The sequence below is a fragment of the Polyodon spathula genome, chromosome 5, assembly GCF_017654505.1.
Source record: "Polyodon spathula isolate WHYD16114869_AA chromosome 5, ASM1765450v1, whole genome shotgun sequence".
NCBI classification, from domain to species: Eukaryota; Metazoa; Chordata; class Actinopteri; order Acipenseriformes; family Polyodontidae; genus Polyodon; species Polyodon spathula.
In genome coordinates, this window is record NC_054538.1 from 66,099,616 (window position 1) to 66,121,570 (window position 21,955).

The 21,955-nt window shown below is 37.6% G+C and overlaps 1 protein-coding gene across 1 annotated transcript in view; it reads right to left on the minus strand.

The window, feature by feature from the left end:
* Positions 1 to 5,061: 5,061 nt before the first annotated feature.
* Positions 5,062 to 21,955, minus strand: part of LOC121316187 (fibronectin type III domain-containing protein 4-like) — a 58,773-nt gene continuing 41,879 nt past the window's right edge. Inside the window, exons 4-6 of the mRNA XM_041251069.1 lie at positions 19,126 to 19,212; positions 17,238 to 17,371; positions 5,062 to 7,151 (exon numbers count right to left, since the gene is read on the minus strand). Of these exons, the coding sequence (XP_041107003.1) occupies positions 7,113 to 7,151; positions 17,238 to 17,371; positions 19,126 to 19,212 (260 nt within the window). The 3' untranslated portion in view covers positions 5,062 to 7,112. The remainder of the gene's footprint in view (positions 7,152 to 17,237; positions 17,372 to 19,125; positions 19,213 to 21,955) is intronic.

Below are 21,955 nucleotides of genomic sequence, written 5' to 3' on the forward strand. Positions count from 1 at the left end.
AATGGCTGAACACCAATTCTGTAACTTAACAGCAAATGAATTACAGAACATACAGAAAAAGAAAGATGCTCCAAACACTAAAATGGTTAATAAAAACATCACTGTCACTGTTTTCTGACTCGACAATGTAAACACATGACGGCCAGGATATAAACTAGATTATGCAGCAGTCAGCAGGCCACAAGGAGAGCTGATAACTATGCGGTATGAACGTCAATAACATTTTAAGTGATTTATTTCTATTATTTATTTATTTACTTATGCTATATAAGCTATATTTAAACAAAATATACAAGTCAATATTTAATTACTTATGCTGTATCAACTATACTTAAACAAAATATATAGTCGTATTTACTATCCAACCTTGCCTCAACGATTTTCTTGACCGATTCACATATTAAATATGTACTGCAGACTCAGCCAAAGTGAAAATTTAAATGCCCCTCGGGAAGACTATTGTTACCTCCAGGGTGCCTGCGGCTTCAGGCATTATAACCCCGTCGGTAACAATAGTCTTCCCATGGCTCCTATACCCTTCCTCTCTAGTCCACATTTACTATTATATACATCTCTCTATATACAATTCTCCAACATACAATGCATGAATGTTAAAATGTTGTGCAGTGTCAAAGACCAATAAAGCTGCAGGCTATCATTTATATCTACTGTAATCCAGGCGTTTCAGCACAACTGTTTGTATACACAAAGGGACTGGGATTGATTCTGATATCTTTCCTGGGATAGCTTCGAACTCAGAGGCAAATAGAAAACACATTATTCTTCCCAGCCCTGTGCAATCCCTATTCTCAAAAGAGACTTGGAAGATTTTAAAATAGTACTGTAACAATGGTATCACAACAATATGAACCACTATGCACTGACATGATACCGTGGTCTACCAACAGTTCTACACTACTACAGTGTGTGTTTCTTTCTGTAAGGTCTTTGTTTGTAAAGGTCTAGGAACTGAACTGAGACAAACAAATCTAAATTAATATGGCTTTCAATAAGACACCAGGTTTCTAATTATTTTTGATCATTTTAGGTTTAAATCACTCCAAGGCAGAAATCTTCATATCCAAGTTTTTGGTCTTCCCTTACACCTTGTTAAAAGAACAGGATTCCATTATGAAATCATGGTAAAGTATCCTGATATGGTACATATGTTGTAGACATGTAATAGAAGCATGAGTTACAATGCAAATGATCATAATAGACTTATGTGGGTTGATAACCTGAAATAATATGATCTGGGCTTTATTTCCTCAGAAATATGGATTGAACTTTACCTTCAGGCTATCATAAGAGCCATTAAAATGAACTTCATGATGTGATTTACAGTATTTAACTGATGTTTGCTATTCTTCTCAATCAGCAAAGAAGGCCCAAGAGAATGAGTTAGTCTAACAAAATTTATTGTCTGTCAATCCTTGGTCAGTCCACCTCTGCGCTGACTCGGGAGCAGCGAAGATGAACACACACTGTCCTCCGAAGTGTGTGCCATCAGCCGACTACTTCTTTACACACTGCAAATTCACCATGCAGCCACCTAGGAGCTACAGCGTAGGAGGACAATGCAGCTCCTGGGCAGCTAACAGGCGTGCCTGCAGTCGCCCGGCCAGACTACAGGGGTCACTGGTGTGTGGTGAGCCGAGGACATCCCCCCCCCACCACGACGCTCAGCCAATTGAGCGCCACTTCCTGGGAACTCCTGTCCATGGTCAGCTGTGGAATAGCCCAGACTCGAACCGGAGACTTCCAGGCTATAGGGCGCATCCTGCACTCACGCAGAGCGTCTTTACTGGATGCGCCACTCGGGAGCCCCTTTCATGACCATTTAAACAACCCCCCACCACTATGCACATCTTGAGCTCCCTGTGGCCCCTCAAGGTTTGGACATTGCCTTATCTGGCCCGCCAGAGAATGGAATTGAGTACCCCTGATGTAAGCAATAGAATGCTGATTAGAGGATAAGTACTACTATTAGTAAACACTTACAATTAGCAATTTTGAACACTGCATTTAATTTATATAATTTAAATAATGTATATTGCATTTATATTTTTCCATGAAGAGTTGGTTTCTCATGCAGAGTCCAATTACTTAACTGTCTCAGAAATGTGCATTGTTAATTAAGAAAAGTAGCAGTATAGAATGCATACTTGTTTCATAGCCTTATTATCTCCCTGAGTTAGCCAAATATAGGTTGGTACGTGTACGTGTGTGTTTTTTTAGTAGGGTGAGAAAAAAATACCTTAATGTTTCTTTACTGATAGTGGCGTTTATTTGAGGGTGGCCTCTATTATATAACTGCTATATGACTGCGGCGTCAATACGAGGGTCTCTTTAACTCGAGGGTAGTGCCAAATTGAAGTAATATGGTGTGTGTATATATATATATATATATATATATATATATATATATATATATATATATATATAATGAATATAATCTTCAGACGCGTATAATTAAGTCTGTGTAGTGAAGCAAGACCAGTAACTCTCCAGCTAATAGTCCTCATCAATTTTAGTGGTTTCTAGAGCAAATGTGGCACTCTAGGAGCAAGAGTAATCTCAGCACAAATGATCTTTGTTACATCCCTTGCACAAATCAAACACATTCAAATCATGTTCTCCATGGGAAATATAAGGCAGTAAAGAGGTTTTAATGGTTACTATACATTGATTTATGGAGGCAACAACCTTTTCTTTATGTGTTCAGAGCAGGAGGCTGACATGTCCTGTACATTTCACTTGTATTGAATTAAATCTGCATAAAATAAGATTTACTCATATTCTTTTTAAAAGTTTAACTTTTTAACAGCAAAATTAAACCCCCCCTGGTTAAGTTTCTATTCAAATTCAAAAGGTTTAATACCAAACCGTGTCTAAGAAGGACAGGACGGATGGACGGACAGCTTATTAAACACTCAATAATGCTACATGTTTAAATACTTACTTACACAAAAGTAATCATGTTTTAAGTGTCTTTTAGTATTTCTAAAGTTAAAAATATACATTGTCTTCAGATTAAAATATCATACAGAGTGAAAATCACAAAATCCAGGCCAACCGACATTTGAACATTTTCTTGTAGCTTGTTGGGGTCAACAGAATTATACTGCCAGAAGCACATTAGTTTATTTATCATAATTAATCAAATCATTCAATAGCCAGAACTGGAAATCAATAGCCACTTCTCACAAGACATGAGTAAATAGATAATCAATAATGTGCACAGCTATGGCCAAAAGTTTTGCATCACCCTATGGAATGAATATATTTTGCTTCATAAAGTCGAATGAAACCTGCTGAATAATGTTGCGTTAACATATTGAATTACATACTGCGTCACAGGTTTCCATATACTTAACAAAGAAATGACAAAATGAAAAATGTGACAGTTGAACTTAAGGAACAGTGTGGAAACTGAAGTCCTAATCAAAACAACAAAAGAAATCAGAATTTATATCAGATATTTTAAAGTTGTATAAAACATGTATGGGTGGCAGTATTGTTTGAAGTACCAAAGAGCAGCTCCGTCCTGAGAGTCAGCAGCACACCACTGGATCGGAACTAGTCCTGGGAAGCATGTTATTCCACTTAAGTGGAATAACAAAAATGTAGCCCAAGCTAGATATACCCATGCTTGTGATATACAATACTGTAATATATAATCATGAAAAATGACATAACATATTATAGTTATATTGCACTGCTTAATAATCTGTATGCCTCACTCCAGTCACAGCCATACACCTCTGGGACTACATCATTTTTTTGACTGTTTGCTTTTACAGAGGTTCTGTCTCATTAGACAAGCAAATCAATATGATCTTTACTTTTTAAAAGATGATCAGTTCTACCGATGTGAAAATGTTGAAAACAGAGGATTGACCTTGTCTGTGACCTGGAAAACAAAGGTAAGAGCTGTCCTGCAAACCTTGTACTATATATGACCTGCAGCAGCTGTAAGACAAAAACAAAAGCTGGTAAAAGTACACACCTACTTATATAGGAATCATTCAATATAACATTATGTGTTGTTTATTTTAGAGCAACAGTTCAGTTGTTGCACAGAAGCAACACGAATTTCTTATATCTTTATTCTCCAAAAAGCTTCAAAAATGGAAGTTGCTTTTCAAATTTTAGAATGGCATTTTAGATTTAATCTATGCTGTGATATTAATACAGCAGAGACCTTCTAAGGAAGAATGTTTGCTTGGATTCATCTGTGGCAGCCACAGTGGAAAAAGGGATTACATTCGAGCCTGTATCCAAAATGCTATTCAGATTTGTTGCAAATCCAGTTTTATCCTCCTCGCCCTTGTTGGAAAAGATATGACTAGGCTGAGTCAATGGCACAGAAGCAGCAGTAATATATGCAGAGCTCCACAGAGGTTGTGGTCCATCGAGTAAAGAAATCCAATATTTTCAGTTGAGCCATGGAATGTCAGGTTTATACAATGCTTCCATTAATTAAGTGAGAGGGAGAGAGCAGAGCTGAACTGGGGACAAACCTAGGAAACAGGAATTGAGCACTTCCAGGGTGTTTATGTTAAAGGGGTTCAAAGAGAATTAAATAATTCCACGATGATTACCTGTTGTGCACTTTTATTGTCTCACATTGGCAGTTTTTAAAATATTTTGTGTTTGATGTGGGTGCATGCCAAGCACCTAATTTGAATAAAGTTTTGTTGTATTAAAAGAGCTAATTTGGTTTGTGACCACACTTTCTAAAAACAAACAAACAACAAAAAACAGGACACAGAGTATAGTAGTATATGATTTAATCTGAAAAACACATAACTCCAAAGAAAAAATTATTTCTAGTGCAAAGGGATTTAATTTACTGCCAAAGAAAAAAATTTCTAGTGCAAAGGGATTAATTATGCCATATAATATATAATTATATATATGTTGTATTAATAGATATATATATCACATATAGATATCACTTATATAAACACATGTATTTATAATGGACAACATGTCCAAGCAGGTTCGTTGAATCTTTATAACGTTTCAAAGTTCACAAACCTATCACTTCTTAGAAAAAAAAAAATGATTACAAGCTTTTTGGAAAAAGAAGAAACGTTGTGTCTTGAATATTGTTGTGGGCTTCAAAAATATATTTAATTATTTTATTCCATTAAGTGTTTTTTTTTATTTTATTTTATTTTTTACTGATTTAAAAAACTGAATTGAATTGAACACAGCATCATCACTAGGCCCTTGAGAAATTAACAGAAGATTTGACTAACAATTGCTCATGTGTAATTTAGTTCTACAGATAACAGAGATTTGTAGCAAATGTCAATGACAGGATTGATTCACGTATCAGATGTTTTCAAGGGCACTAGGCACATCTTAAACACACACTGCTTTAAATGTTACCATTAGAAACAGTTTTTTTTTTAAACTCACAATTATTCCCAGTCACTATGAACCAAAATAAATTCCATTGGTGTCTTTGTTTTACAGATTCCGGAGCCTTTAAATTCAGATTTATAGTCCTTATTGAATCTTGCAATGGAATCCAGGGAGGATATATTTTTCTCAATGTAAAAAAACTTGTGCATGAAACATGTAGAGGGTTTGACTCCTCCTTGATCAGGGTTGGACAGCAGTAGAACATTTTTATTTCAATTTCATTAAAAGTTTTAACACACAGTTTATTCTGACATCAAGGCTGCACATGCACATCCCTTGTCACAGTGCTTGTTATAATATAATCAGCAAATGTATTATTTTTGACATTTGATTTTTACAGCTTTCTTTCCACTGTATCAGACCCCTTTCTGTTATTTGGAAGCAGAGTGTAAACTTTGTAATTTTGGAGACATTTTAATGGTTATTGGTGTAATTCCCCGCCCCCCCAAACATAAATAAATAAATAAATAAATAACAGTAATGTACTGAATATACCATCGTATATCATTCAGAGATTTAACTGTTAAAAAATGTAATTGCTATTCCAAAAAAATGTAAACAAATTTAGCGATAATATTCTTTACACCTCAATATGTTCTTTTGTCCATCTCAAACAATTAAAATAAACACTTCGATATGTTTAAAATATCTTATTTAAGATATAGGTTTTATTCTTACACACTTTACATCAGCTGTACAGTATACAGTACTAACCTTTCTTTCATTGCACTTTTCCAATGCCCTTTAAAACAGTTTGGGAAACGGTTTAAAAAAAAAAAAGTTTATACTGAAATTGTGAACGCTGTTTTACCCTCTTGCAGATACTACTAGCAAAGGCTAACACATTATCAGTCGCGTTATCAGATATAAACCTAGTAAAATGTTTTGAATTCATGTCTTATCATTTAACATGTACAGTGCTTAACTGTGACACCAGCACCTTATCTTTTAACACGACTATTTTATGAATTGTAATTTGCTATTAGCTAACGTGTTAATAATCTGCTGTGAATTTCTCAAGGCCATAATTATAACAGTACATGGTTATTGTTGATTCACAAGCACAATGCATTTTTGACTGAAAGAAAATAATTTTTGATATTTCTGTGGCAAGTTAATAATAGTTGGATAAATATTGCAGGAACATCATAACCTGTCATGTACTGTAGGCTCATAAGTCAGTACTCAAATAGGCTCGAAAAAGGGAATGGAAATTTTACCCAAACCCAGGCTTCATGTTCTTCAATAGAATCAGTGTGTATCTGGATAACATCCACATCAGGTATCTTTGTGTCCTATATCCTGCCATATATGGCTGCTCCTAAAACATGTGAGGGTGGCAAAAAAAATGACATTTCATTCCAGAGAATGCACAATGTTAAGATAATGCAATGTGTCAACCCTATCTTCTCGTCCTTCGCTGTTTACACCTGTGAGTGGACATCCAAGATCAGATGGATCTGTTTCCAAATGATCAATCATCAAGATAAATTGGGTGCTACCTTGCATTTGTCATGCATTGTGTTTGAGGCCTCATGCACATTTCCTGCAAAGCTAAATGGCTTAGACTGCGACATGCGTTTGGGTTAAAGGCCTCCCACCATGGAACCATTCCACCATCTCACAAAAGCCTCTTCAGATGGTTTGTCTTTAGGCCAACATACTGTACTCTTGGGTCAGACTTCAATGATGTTGATTGATGGCGCTTTCTGAAACTGTAATAAAGAAAGAACCATCAGTTATAAACGTGTGTATTTATTTCCAGTGGGAAGGTGTTTTCATTGTTTTGAGGATATGCTTTGTTACAATATTCTTCAGTTGTGCGGGTTCAGTGGTTCAAGCCGCTCCATCTGTGTGGAACAACATCTCATACAATAAGAGATACAATGCATAACTTAGAAATTAAAATACTATTGAGAATTAACTGTTTAACATATTGTGTGACAATTTAACTTGTGAATTCTGTCTTAGTGTTCAGTGCACTGGACAGACTATTTACACAGGATGAGAAGCACTGTACAGGAATGTTGACAACTATGATTTATAATGTTACAAAAAAAACCCATCACAATTTGCACAAATGTAATAGACAATAGTCCATAGTTTTAAGCACCATTTATTTTTTTTACACCCTCAATGCCAGCTTCTGTGACTTCATCTGTTGTTTAGCAAAGGTAACTGCTGGTCCCTACAGTATGTGAATATCTGTATACCCAACATCCAATTGTCTTTCACTATCTTACATAATTAAATTGGGTCCAATACCCAGCAACACTAAATATCAGAACAGCACACTATTAGCTTTATTATCATTGTTTTATATTTTAGTTTTAAGTTAAGTGTGCTGCATTGTGTGTAATCAACCAGGTGCCAGGGAACTGATGAGCATGTATAGTATTTTGCCTAAGTAGAAAACCCCCCTCTTGATTCAATTATCTTCCCATTGTCGGAGGTCTCCCTGCAATTTCACAGATGTCACTTATCCTATTCAGACCTTAATGCTGTTTTTTTTTTTTTTTTTTTTTTCAGTTGCAAAGTACTTTTCAAATATATTTATGGGTAGGAAATTCCCAAGCCCATAACAGGAAGCTTGAATGTAACTGTCTGCTTGCTGTTGACTAGAAATTACAAAAAAAAAAAAAAAAAAAATAAGCTACATCACAGTTTTAAACCTCTAACCTGCAACTGATTTGTGCACATATATGGGCATGGATGGGGTCCAGATTTACAGGTTGGTTTTCAGTTCAGGAAACATCATGCCTTTGTTGTTTATATAGCGTCAAAATTCCACTTTCTCTGACAAAAAAGTCAACTAACTAGTTTTCCAGTTTTTGAGTAACCACCGACTGAGTTTAAATTTCTGCTTTAAGCACACCCCTTGACTGGCTCTGATGAAGCTTGTTACCTAATTGACCCCGACATTGCAAAAAGAGACCATTTTTATTGCCACAGCTTTATTTATTTGTACAGGAAATTAACCCATTGAGACAGAGGCCTCATTTACAAGGGGGTCCTGTCATGCACAGACACAATCATATATAAAACAACACAATTAATATTTGTGTGGTCCAGCCTTAGACAACAACAACTAAACAAAGGCGCAGTAATGCAGCATTTTTTTTTTCTTTTTCAATATGGACTAAAAGAAAAGCAAGGGCATGGAATTAAGCAAATCCCCAATATGCTCATTATAACCAAAAAATGAGAGGTTATGAAATTCCATTCTTAAACCATGTGAAAAAGTGTTCCAGGTCTTTGGGAGTCAATAAGAAAAAGCCAATTCTCCTAATCGTGTCTGTATCCTTGGGACTACCAAACTACCAGAATCATGAGATCGCAAACTAAAGCCAGGATTGACCTTTTTGACCAAGGTACTATGATAATCAGGAACCATGCCTTTAATAACTTTAAAAACGAAGCAATACCCGTGATAAAGCCTTCAATTTGTCAATGAGAACCGTCCTAGTTTTTTATACGTCTATCAGTGATATGCCAAAAAAGGGCACTCTAAAACAAAACGGCAGCACGAATTATATATTACATCCAATTTTTGCAAAGACTGCTTGGAAGCAAACTGACAGATAAAATCACCACAGTCCAAAACAGGTAGAATAGTAACAGTCACTAACTTTAATATTTAACCTGAGAAAAACAACTTTGTATTCCTTAAAAGGAAACCTAGTTTAAGTCCTAATTTTGAAAGCAGTTTATCAATGTGATCATTAAATGTAAGATGCTCATCGATCCATATACCTAAATATTTATATTAGGAAACTTTCTTGAGTGATTCACCATACAAAGTAGTAATAGTCCAGTTCTGATTACTAATTTTCTTCCTATTACAACAAAATAATATGGTTTGAGTGCAGTCTGCAGATCTCTCTGAAAAGCCTGTACAGAATATCCAGTTGTATATAGAATAGTGTCATCCACATATCACACAGGTGAGATTTGAACCAGTGATCTTTTGGTTACAAGCCTTAACCACTAGACCACACTGCCTCCTAAGTAGTCCATGAACCAATCCACAGCCCTGTCACTAATTCCCAGGCCACTCAGCCCTAAGTTCACCTGAGTTAGACAGGAGATGTACAAAATAGAGTGTCTATTGACTTTGATTTTAAAACTAGTTTGTTATGTAAGTAGCTTACAGCATTTTGGGCATTTAAGCCACCATGCATGGTGGTAAAATTTGCTTCTACGAATTATTCAAAATCAAAATACAACTCAAATAATATTCTCTTTTAATGTCTGTAAAATAATATAATACAACAGTTCTCAATTGTAGTTCCCATTCAATTTGAAGACAAACAACAACAATACTTTTGGGATATGCCTGCCACAGGTCAGGTATTTTACTGAGCATTTTATGTCAGACCTGCCGATAGGCCCTTCTGGGGAGTGACATCCTCGGTCCCGCCTACCGAGGGAATAAGTAGTCACTCCACAGAGATCACATTCTCTTTTGCTTCTCACATCAGGTAAGTACGGTAGGTATAACTAACCTGTCCAGTTGCTGTGATTAAGCTCTCACTCCAGTTTTCTGGAGTTCCCTTGCAATTTATTGCCTGCAGTTCATTGCTGGAAGTCAGCTTGCCACTTTCCTGGAATCAGAAACCCAGCTTCTGTGAACTGAACTATACTCTGCTTTCTAACCTTACAGCACATGCCGTTTTGTGATTTTTCCTCTGCTATTTGCAGCTACAAAAAACAGCCCCGCTGTTGAGTCAATTCTGCCAGATAGTCTCGGCCCGCCCCCTTGGTGCGCTCGGCCAAAAATCTGACAGTTCACCGGCCACTTGGTGTGGTGACTTTCTACCCTCACAGCTCTTGTGTGTGTGCGTTTTCTTTACTGCCTTGCAGTTAAAAAAAAAAAAAAAAGTCCTTTTCCAAAGTACCCATCTGTAGGCTATACTCCACTGCAAGCTACATGCTGCCCCAGTTATGTGACTGCACATGGACCAGACTAGGCACCCTTGCCCAGTACCTTCGGTGCTTGCACCCTCTGTGCTTGGTGCCCTCAGTGCATTGATGCTTCAGTGCCCCTGTGCCCTCCGTCTGTAGGCTTTGCTCCACCCTGTTGACTGCACTGCACGTGGTCCAGACTAAGCACCTCTGTCTGTAGGTGCTCGCTGCCCCATTGTGTGACTGCACACAGTCCAGAACCAGGCTATGGTGTTGAATTACCTGGATGGCTGGTTGATGTGTTCCCAGTCGCAGGAAGGGGCAGTGGCCGACATGGCAATAGTGACAGAACATCTGTCGAGGCTGGGTCTCACCCTCAATGATGCCAAGAGCCAATTAATCCCAGTACAAAAAACGTTTTGCTTTAAGCGTGGCTCAATGCCTTCCGGCTACATTCCAAACATGACAGACACCGTCGGCTGACCGTGTCTCGCGTATGCTGGGAAGCCTTGCACTGGTGGAGGCGAGCTTCTCACATGCACGAAAGTGTAAGGATAGGGTAATCCACAGCCGTCAGGTGGTGATGACGGGATCATGGCTTTCAAAGTTCATGCAATGGACTCTCTACATCTGGCACCAGCTACAATCAAATCCTATTTGTCAGGAATTCAACACCAATTTCGCTTGATGTCCATCGCTTTTCTACTATACTATCAATCCCAGCTGTTCATCGTCTCTTACGGGGAATTTCCAAGTGCTCACTGGCTCCATCTCCTGCTCGCCTGCCTATCTCTATAGACATTCTTGGCAACTTGATTTCCATTCTCCACCAAGGCTGCTTTTCTCCATTCGATGATTTAACTATGGAAACCATATGCCTATCTGCATTTTTGGGGTTTTTGGAGATGCTCTGAATATACAGTTCCTTCTATTTCCAGCTTTCCTACTCTAGGTATCCGCTGCAGTGACCTCAAGCTCATTACCTCACAGCTTACTAACCTCTATCATGTTAAGTGTTTTCCTTCCTTTTTGTGTTAAATATTTTCTCTCTTTTTTCTTCTTTTCTTTATGCTATTTTTTACTTGATAGCACTGGAGGGTGCACGTACATTGAAAGAAAGCAAGATGTGTTCCGAAGAGACCCAAAGGGGGCCGGGGATGCAAAGATGCAACACCGGGCCGAAAGCAGTGACAATAATTAAGGATATGATTTTGTCAAGTTAAAGACATGTAAAAATCATGGCTCAGTCACAGCTAAAAACAGACAATTTCACGGAATGGCCATGGCTAGATTTGAACTTAAAAAAAAAAAAAAATTAATATAATATAATGTAATAGTTTAATATATTTACTAAATAAACATGGTGTGTGGTTCAGTGGTTAAAGAACAGGGCTTGTAACCAGACGGTCCCTGTTTCAAATCCTGGCTTGCTCACCGAGTCACTGTGAGCAAGTCACTTAACCTTTTTGTGCTCTGTCTTTTGGGTGAGACGTTGTTGTAAGTGACTCTGCAGCTGACTGATAAAGGCATCAGCTAAATAAACAAATAATAAACAATTTTTTTTTTGTTTTTAAACCGTACCTTTTCAAACAACCGTAACAAGACTATGCTTACTTTTAATTTTAACGATGTCCGATTTCACAAAATAATGTTAACGCTGAAACTTTATTTTTTAATAAAATTATCTGGTTGTAAATTGAGAATTTTATAACACTATCCTTTTCATTCATGTCTACTTAAACACATCTATGGTTTTTGGTATTACAATATGTATGTTAAAAGTTAACTTTTGATTTCATTCTGTCATCTGCACTGTTGACAGGTCCTACTGTTAAGCACTGCGCAGAGCAACTACTGCAAGAACTGCAAATCAGGGCTTCATGCTTATCCAAAACTGTAAACTGACCTCCCTTTAGGTTTTGCATTATCAAGGGTATGCAATGGTATATTTCTGCACAAAAGGCTTTGGTTAATTTTAAGTTTGTTTCTCCTTTAAAGCTGCTCCCTCCACTTTCATGAAATTGTTTGGGATACTGCTCTGCTAGTTGCCTAGAACTTAATTGTGCCATTTTACTTTTTTTTTTTTTTTTTTTTTAGTTCTGTGTAAGTATTCACCTTTATTTGACATTTTCTAATTGCTTTAACTTTGCACTGCTCACTTCCTGTTTTCATGCTGAGTGGAAAATGACAAAATACACGGGTTCTGTGAAAGCTGTGACCAACGTGATATAATTGTATCCTTAGCAACAATACAGTTCTTAAGAACCTCACAATCAAAATCACAACAAGTTTATTTCAAAGTGTACTAATGTTACTAATTTACAATCACATACTCCACACCATATACAAAGTAGTAGTATGCACAGAAAAATAAATTAAAAGCAACCAGTAATAAAATATGCCAGTAATTTCAGACTTCACTTTTATTTTTTTTAGCCTCTGGATATATTCTTCAGCTACAGAGCCGTACACATTTGCCCAGGCATGCTCTCTCGTATTTGCCTGTGTCGAGAAGAATATATCTCTCTTCTACAGCGAAGCAACGTTCAGACTCCACTCCCACATCTCTCAGCTGCCAACGAAAAACAAATGTGCATGTCTCTTAACTAGCGCATGGAAGAATGTTTAAGAAAATATTGGTACATTATATTATGCCTGACTGAGAATCCCAAATTCTCAGACAGCATGCACCTGAGAGCAAAAAATATTATGAGATTTATAACTTTCATAATGTAAGAGCGCCAGCACAAATTAAGCACTGACCGTCTGCCTCCTGGGTCGCGGTCTGGAGCTCAGTCACTCTCCCATCACTAGTCTCCTCAAGCACCATCTTGCCCACTGTCATTGACAGAACGTAAGCTCAGCACAGTAAAACTATTTAACAATAACCCTTCAACAGTAAATGTAAAACAGTATAGGAGAGCCCACGCATCCACCTCCACATCCACCTCCACAAGACTATAAGCACTCTCTCCGTCTGGCAAAGCAAGCCAAACAATGCAACTAAATACTGAATGACCAACACTGTAATATATACAGAACGTACTACTGACATTAGGCGTGGAAATGCACAAATGGGAATTACATAAGTGTTCTGGGAGCAAGCATTAAAAACACGCTAAATACAGTGCTATTGCGTTGGGCAATGACAGCCTTAACACAGAAACATAAGACGCAACAGTCTAATGGAGATAACAATGCACAAATATGTAACACTGCACCAGGGATTTTACCATGACTATGGGCCTCCCCTACATTATGTCATTTAACCACAAATGAAAGAGAAAATTGTTAACAAGGGAAGATTGGCAATGCTACAGGACGGGATGATCCAATTCCAACCCTTCTTGGCCTACAAATTAACGAGTAACTAATACATTGCCCCAGTGGCCCATGTCTGCTTCCCAATGCTACCATAAATCAGATCAAGAGAACCGAACTGTAATAGAAAAAAAACAAAATAAAAATGAATTACACTCCAGTGCATTTTTTTTCACATGCCGTGGTTTTGCAGGGTTGCAAACTGACTGCTCAGATAGGGAACGGATTGCTTGGGAACACATCGAACTTTTGCACTTAACTGAAGTCGTTTGGAATACACTTAATTTCATTAGTCAATTACGGTGCTGGCTTTCCTCATTTGAGTTGCTTTATTAAAAAAAGAAAAAAAACCATAACACAACAATACTAAAAGGTGCTGTTTTCTCTGTGTTCCTTGAAGAGAAGTTACGGTTTTTCTTTTTGTTTTCTTTGCTGTTATTTTGTATGGTTTTAGAATTTGGTACATGGGTTTACGTTAATGAAGTCAGGATGAGCCATTTTGTACATGAAGAATTTACAAGTAGGTATCTTTTGCCATTATAATAACTATTTCTCCAATATAGCAACATTTTGTGTAATAAGCATTAACCTTACGCAATACTTGTGCAAAGTTACCGTTTGTGTAGTTAGCCTCCTCTTAGGTAAAATACTCCACGACACCTGCTCTAGCTTTCCTCTGGCTCCAGTATCCAGAGCTGCAGCACAGACAACCTTAATATTGAGTGCAGACATGTTTTTGCTTGCATTGTGAATATTGTGTAAATTTACAGAAAGTATTGACCAAATCTTTCCTTTGATAACCCTATACCCTCTTAGGACAAGATAAGCCATAGCTATTTTAGTAGATTTTTTAAATGTATTTATTTATTTATTTTTACAACCAGTTGTTTTAGGGGTAATCCTGGGATAATCACAGCTACTTTAGATGACATATAAAATGATACAATAAAATCCAGCTGTGGCTTATCTCAGCGGGATAAGGATGAATCATATTGACCACTAAATTACTATTTCGATGTGTTGCAATTTTTTAATAAGATGTGTCATGATGGAACCCCTTGTACATTTGATAAACCGATAAATCACCAACTACTGGCAAAACCATAAATCCCGATACACAGAATTATGATCTTAACACCCAGTAGTCTGCTATTGGTGACTTATCCAATGTAACACATTCATTTTTTATGTAATGAACGCAATGCAAAGGTTCCAAAATGTCATATTTTCTCTAGTATTCTTTTCAGTTCACTCTACAAATAAACAACGAATGTTCATTATCCCTTATTGTTGCCATTTACTTCAAAGAAGCAATAAGTTGGCCAATCTAATCATATCATAATGGGATAATCACATTGATCTGCTTCAGAGTCTCATTATTGCCGCATTCACTTGTCTGCCCATCATGGTTATCATTAAACCCACAATAATGACAGTTATATCAAGCAGCTGAATAGGATTTAATTCATTCATACTTTTGTATCAATGTTTATTATTACGCACCATCCACACAGTGAATTAGACATGAGGCTGCGTGGAACAGATGCAATTGCCGTTTCATTCTGGGAGAGGCTTTAAACCGACACTATATTCTGACAGGTGGACAGACGTGCTGTTGAAGGAATGTATGCCCACAGCATCGCCAGGGGAAAGGTGGGGCTTACATTCACAGAGCGGTGGTTGGAGCTCTTCTTATCACTTTGAATTAATGCAACTGAAACAAATATATTTTGAAGCAGGTTTGTTCCAGATTTATTATCTACACCACTTTCTAACAAGAACAAACAAGCTATAAACATTATGTTATTTTAAAAAGGGAAATTTGGTAAGATCATTTCTTGTTTAGATTCACTTACTATTGTAGTACCATTTCTGCTTCAGTATTCACATCCTGCTGATTTTCAGATATTCTCAGAATCAAATCTGAACTACATCTGCGCAACAGCTACAAAACTCTGCCCTTACTGCAGTCTTGTAATGTAATGTCGTTTTGAAGGATTATAAATGACTTGTACTCACTATTGAAATTGACCTAACTTAAATAAATAAAAAATATCCTTTGTACAGGATATTCTGTTTTGAAAATCACTTCTGCAGTACTATCCAAAATGGTTTGTATCCTGGTCTCTCATCTTATTATGCTGTCATGGTTCATCAGAATATTAACAGGTACATGAGCAACTGTTTTTTATTTATTTTTTTAAAATGTAGTCATCGGCAGTGGTTTTTAACTCAGTTCTCCCCAATTTGGAATGCCCAATTGTTTTTATCCCGGTTCACCGATGCAACCTCCCGGCGATTCGGGAAACAGAGGCTGAAACACGCGTCCTCCGAAACGTGCTCCTGCCAATCCATCATTTCAATCCGTCAAGCCACCAGACCTACAGTGCCGGAGGACAACACAGATCTGAATGGCTCCACTGCAGACCCCCGCAGGTGCCCTATCGGCCACAGGGGTCGCTGGTGTGTGGTGAACTGCTGACCTAAGCCCTCCCTACCCAGGCAGCGCTCGGCCAATTGTGTGCCGCCCCCTAGGAACCCCCAGTCACAGTCGGCAATGACATAGCCTGGATATGAACCTGTGATCTTCCAGGCTATAGGGCACATCCTGCACTCCACGCGGAGTGCCTTTACCAGATGCGCTCTTTGGGAGCCCATGAGCTACTGGTTCTATTCATTTTGTCTTATTTGATTTGCACTACACAATGGGGAATTAGTGCTGGTGTAATTTTATACGTGGGAATGGGTTTACTGTGTGTCTTTTTGGAGTTGATTTGTTTGATGAAATTATTGTTTACAGAAGGGCGCACAGTTGAGAAATGCTGCCTGCTAGGTTTGGTTGAGAGGAAGGGCAGCGAGTGATTGGCTGTGCCAGTCCTCAATCAGCAGGTGGGCTGGTCTTGACTGTGTGTCCATCAGCATAAAAATATCAGGTGGAGATCGCTCTAGGCAACTGCAACACCATGCTACACAGAGGGGAGCTGCGTGCACTCAGCAGGAATGACAGCTATGCAACCCTGAAACTGCAAGACGGTGCTTGTGAAGGCAATGCCCAGCCATGGCCGTATGAAGTAGCAGGAGTTGTTACATGTATACCTGCTCATAAGTAGGTTAGTTTGGGGATAGTGATCCCATGTAATGTATATTGAGGGTTACGTAGTGTAGCCGGTCCTGGAGCGGGATGCCTCGTTTATAAGGCTAGCGCTCACCCTGTGTAGCACCTTTTATTTGTAGTTTTTGTATTGTGTGTTATGTACAGCTTGCAGCATGTGTCCTCTGTGCGTTACCATCGTTGGTAACATCACATGACCCCTTTGTTTACTTTCTGTGTTTGTGAATAAATCCTGCGGCCCTGTGCTGGAGTTTCAACTCCACCTCCCAAGTCTCTCTGTATTGCTTAAGCAGCGGCTACTCACACACGTGACATGAGCACCCTGTCACAGGTGAGTATTTAGATGCTGAATGGACTGAGACACTGGCTCTTGGTTAGACCTGATCTAACCATCCCAGTGGATAAACAAGCACTAGCTGTATTTGTTTCTCTATGAGTGTTGAATGCCAGACCCTGCACTCACCTTACTGTGCAGCAGCCCCACTGTATGTCGCTCAGGCGTGCTGTGCTCAGAGGAAGGTTTGGCCTTTTCCTTGCTGTTGTTTGAATCATTATCTTTAATGATGTCATACTGTCTGCAGAACAGGACAATCACAGCTGGGAAAAAAAAAAAAAAAACAGAAATGTAACCCAGAAGTATGTGTATTCCAGACTGATATGTTAAAACTCAAACAGATGAGGTAATTCTTTTATCATTTAATTAATAAACTACAAAAGCATTGTTGGGAACAATGACTCATTTTGTCAGATGCTGATGAACTTTTTGTACACTATCTTACTAGGTAAGAGAAAGAGAGTGAGCCAGTCACCCTTGCTTGGATTGTAACACATTGATTACAGCCATATTATTAGAGAATGAATGCTGTAGAAGGTCCCTATTAGGCAGGAGGTGAAAGAGAGTGAGATGCGACATTGATATGGGCAGATCTGAACTGTCAGCTCTGGGTCTCTCTTAATAAAGTCTGACAGGAGGAACTCTTTCTGCTCAGAAGCCCCGTCACCAAGCAGGTCGCAGGAAATGACAGTTTTTATAATCTCAGTTTCCTGGGATTAGGCTCTAATGAAATGTATAACAGCAGGAGGTTTTCTGTGGAATCTCTATGCGTTCTCGTTAACTACAGAGGACAAGTAACTGTGTCCCTGGCAGATTCTTTTGTTTACAGTTGCAGTGGTCTATGCATGTCTTTTAAAGTCAGATTCTGAACTGTTTGTTTATTTTGGTATTTCTTTATCTGTGGTGGTGATGTAAAAAGTAGGTCCTTATTTTTCTGATTATTATTATTTAATTTGTATTGTGTGTTTTTACTCTTCCCTGGTTGACTGACAGGACACATTGGGTGTGTTCTACTTTCTCCCCTAGAAATGCTGCCTACTAATTTCTGGGAACTGCATAAGAGCTTCCCTATCAGCAACAGGAGGTAAATACAAATAAAGATTTTCCACTAGATTTCTGAAATTAAGTTTTCTGATTGGTCATCCTCTTTCTAAAATTGTAAAATATATATATATATATATATATATATATATATAATATATATAATATATATATATATATATATATATATTATCACTTCTTCCCTATTTTCAGCACTATAAATCAGTCTAATTATCTCGTATAATAACTGGTAATAAAGATTACTTTAGGTTATGGTTGGGTTTAGATATTCCTGATTTTCCAGTACAAACTATGTATAATGAAAGATCAAGGTGGATTGGGCTAGGGTAAGGGTAATAACATGAAACATTATTAGAAGTGTCATAATATTAGTGCTGTTAATAGTAAGATGTCATACAATATCTACCCCACAGCTGTACATAAGGAGACCATTCTCTTATTAGTTACACAAATGTAGTCTAAATATTGCATATTTCTATACTATTTTCACATATTCCACAATGATATTCAGCATTTTTTTATAAAGTGTGCCTGGGGTCAACCCTTTTAGGAATTCATAGTTGGTTCAGGGGAAATCCACATTTACAAAATTATATGCCAATAATAATTTAAAAAATGTGACTAGTGAACTGAAAATGATCTTTCTATGCTAAGCAATCATACTATTAATAAGTGCTTTACAAGGGACGAGCGTTATACCAGGCATACACATTGTAGGAGGGATGTCAAGTGGAAATGCCTATAATTCTGAAAACTGCAGCATGTATGTATAGATGTATGTAAAGAGAGACAGGGAGGGGCTTGTGTTATGATATGTGAGGTAATTTGACGTGTTTCAATATTTCACTCTCTGTGTTAGTGTGTCAGAGTCTATTTCTTTTCTTTTTTTTTTTTTTAAGGAAGGTATAGGTTTGTGACAGTGTAATATTGCCTTTGTCTAGAATAAGACACCCACCTGCCCACATGATGAGCACCACCACTATAATGATCATCTCCCCAGTTTGAAGCTGTCGGTATTTGAGTCCCTGCATTGTCGGGTCATCTGCAAAGACAGTCAAGAAAACGCTGTTAGTTATTCCTGCAGCACTATCCCCTTTCGGTCTTTGTTTAGGCAGCACAGCTCTCTGGCTAACTCTGCCCGCCATAGGGGATAACGAAACAGAGACCAATGGAGGGGTTATTCTGACGTTCACATTGAGGATTTAAGAAAGTAAACGTATTTGGAATATAAATGCTTTTGTGTCCGTTAGGTATGATATATCCCAGTGTGCTGTTCTACAAGCCACACATTTTGCTGACAGTTATGGGGGCTGGGGGTTAAGAACTGTTGCCACGTGTATTTAAATAGAATGATGGAGCCAGTATCATGCTTGGCTGCTAAATTGACGATACTCAAACTCAAGCTACATCTAACAAAACTGATTTCAGCACGATTGGAATTCAATGGTGGGTCTATTTTTTTTTTTAATCCTTTCTTTCCATAATCATGTTACCCAGTGTAGAAGCAGTTCAAAATTGAGTCATGTAAGCTTTTGGCCGCAAACATTAAATTGTCAGCTTTTCTTTCGCCAATAAGAAAAAACGCTTTTAAAACACTTAGAAGCAGAATGCTGTGGCGCTGTACACTGTCTTGAATGCATGGATTGATATACAAGGTGGGAATTATTATGGAATGTTTTGTTAGCTACAATCACATTAACATAGATTCGGCGCTCTAAGTGTGTTGGTGTGGTTAGGGAAATGACACATCTTTATTTTCCAGTTGTCACAAAATACAACACAAACTCTGTTTAAAACAAACAAAAGTAAGCCAGTCGCCTATACTGTTAACAAAAGTAAAATCATTTGTTTTAAGTTCACGTTCAACTTCTGCTTCATATCAGCATTTTCATATTCTGGGATTCTAAACGTTCTAGTGCTGTTACTGAACAAACTATTTTAAATCAACATGTGCACTTCTATTCTCATGGCAAGACCACATACCATTTTTATCTCAGCTTTTTCATAATTTGATATTCAAAAAGTTGATAAGATGGAAAAAGCTCTACTTCTCCAAAAGAAATCTGAGTAAGCACATCCACTGCATTGTTTTCTGTAGGTATTGAACAAAATATGGACACAAAATAATAAATACATGTTTGATATTCAAAGCACAGCCACAGGAGCCGACAGTGCAGACATTGAAAAAACTAAAATATTTTCTTGCTCTGCCTATTTGGTTGTGCTAATGACCCATTGGCAAACTAAGTAGAGCACACAGCTGAAACTTAACGCTCCTTAATTGTCAGTTTTGACAAGAAATAAGGTGAAGGTAATACATTAAAATCACAACGATATGCCCACAGCATAGTATTTCAGATTCATAACATTTGTAAGTGCTCCAACACAGCACAATGCAGACTCAGACACTGATAGAAATAAGTGTAAAAATGGGTCGACTTTTGGTAATTTTTTTAAGGTTTGCAAATTGATTTGTATCAGCTGGACAGCAATATTTCAGAAATCCAGTGTCCTTTGCTGTAATAACTGTATATTACTTATTATACTCATTAATTTACACTGCAGAAATGCTATACTCTTTCAGCTACTCTGTGCGGATCACACTGGAAACAAAAACACACTGGAAACATGAAAAAACACCAAGTTATCAAAAGTGCCCAACCATTTAAAGTGGAAATATCAACAACACAAGCCAAGTTTCAAGAAACCATTGGGACAACCTTGTCCAGCACCAAACAAACAGACACAACTGTAAAAGCGGTGGGGCCAAGGTTGCCCCAATTGTTTCTACTAACAAGATTGTCCCAATGGTTTCTTGAAACTTGGCTTTTTGATATCTCCACTTTAAATGGCTGGGCACTTTTGATATCATGATGTTTTTTCTAAAGCTAAGGTGATGCATTGATTTATTGATGCATCATATGGTTTGACAACTATCGATAGTCAAGCGTGTGCATCGTTTTTGTGTAAAGGGTTTAAGCAAAGGAGAATCAGACATTATTTTTTGCATTAAACGCAGAGCTTCTCTGCTCCTCTCAGGTCTGACTCACTGAATCTGCGTGCAATTGAGCTCACCTTCCTGGATACTCCAGTAACACAACAAATCTGCGTGAGCATTTAATGAGGTAGCACCCTACAAACCTTCAAACAAAATCCACATTTATTAATCTTAACTACCCTTGAGTAAAAATGAAGATAAACAACTGAGATCATTTCAAAAGTTGTATCTTTGGTCAGAAGTGTCAAGCATCCCGGCAACGTCCGTCCCTAGTGAGCAGGTATTCAGTAATGCTGGGCAGATTGTAAGCAAGTGCCAGCCATCACTCAAATGAAAATGAAATGTGGACGCTATCATGTTCCTTAACACAATTAAAATATAAAGTGCTGTAAACAGAGATAACCTTAAAATTAGTTTTTTTTTTCTTTCTTTTTCTCTTGTTTGGTTGTTACTCCAACTGGTTATGGATTTAAACCAACTTTTTTTTTTGCTTTGACCCCCAACTGGTACAAATAAGTTAAAAATTATATATGTATATAAGCTGTTGACCTGTTAAAACTAACCCCAAACAAAACAAAACACAGTTTTTAACAAATACCAAAAAGGCGACACGACTGAGCACACATTCAATCAGGCCTCTTATGTTCTTCACACAGCAGCAGCCCTGAACAGACTGTCTGCTTTCTTTAAATACCCTGCTCCTGGCTCTAATTTACAATGGCAGCCAGGTGCAGGGGATAATTAAACAATGCATAATAATTAAACAACAATTAAACAAATAAATACA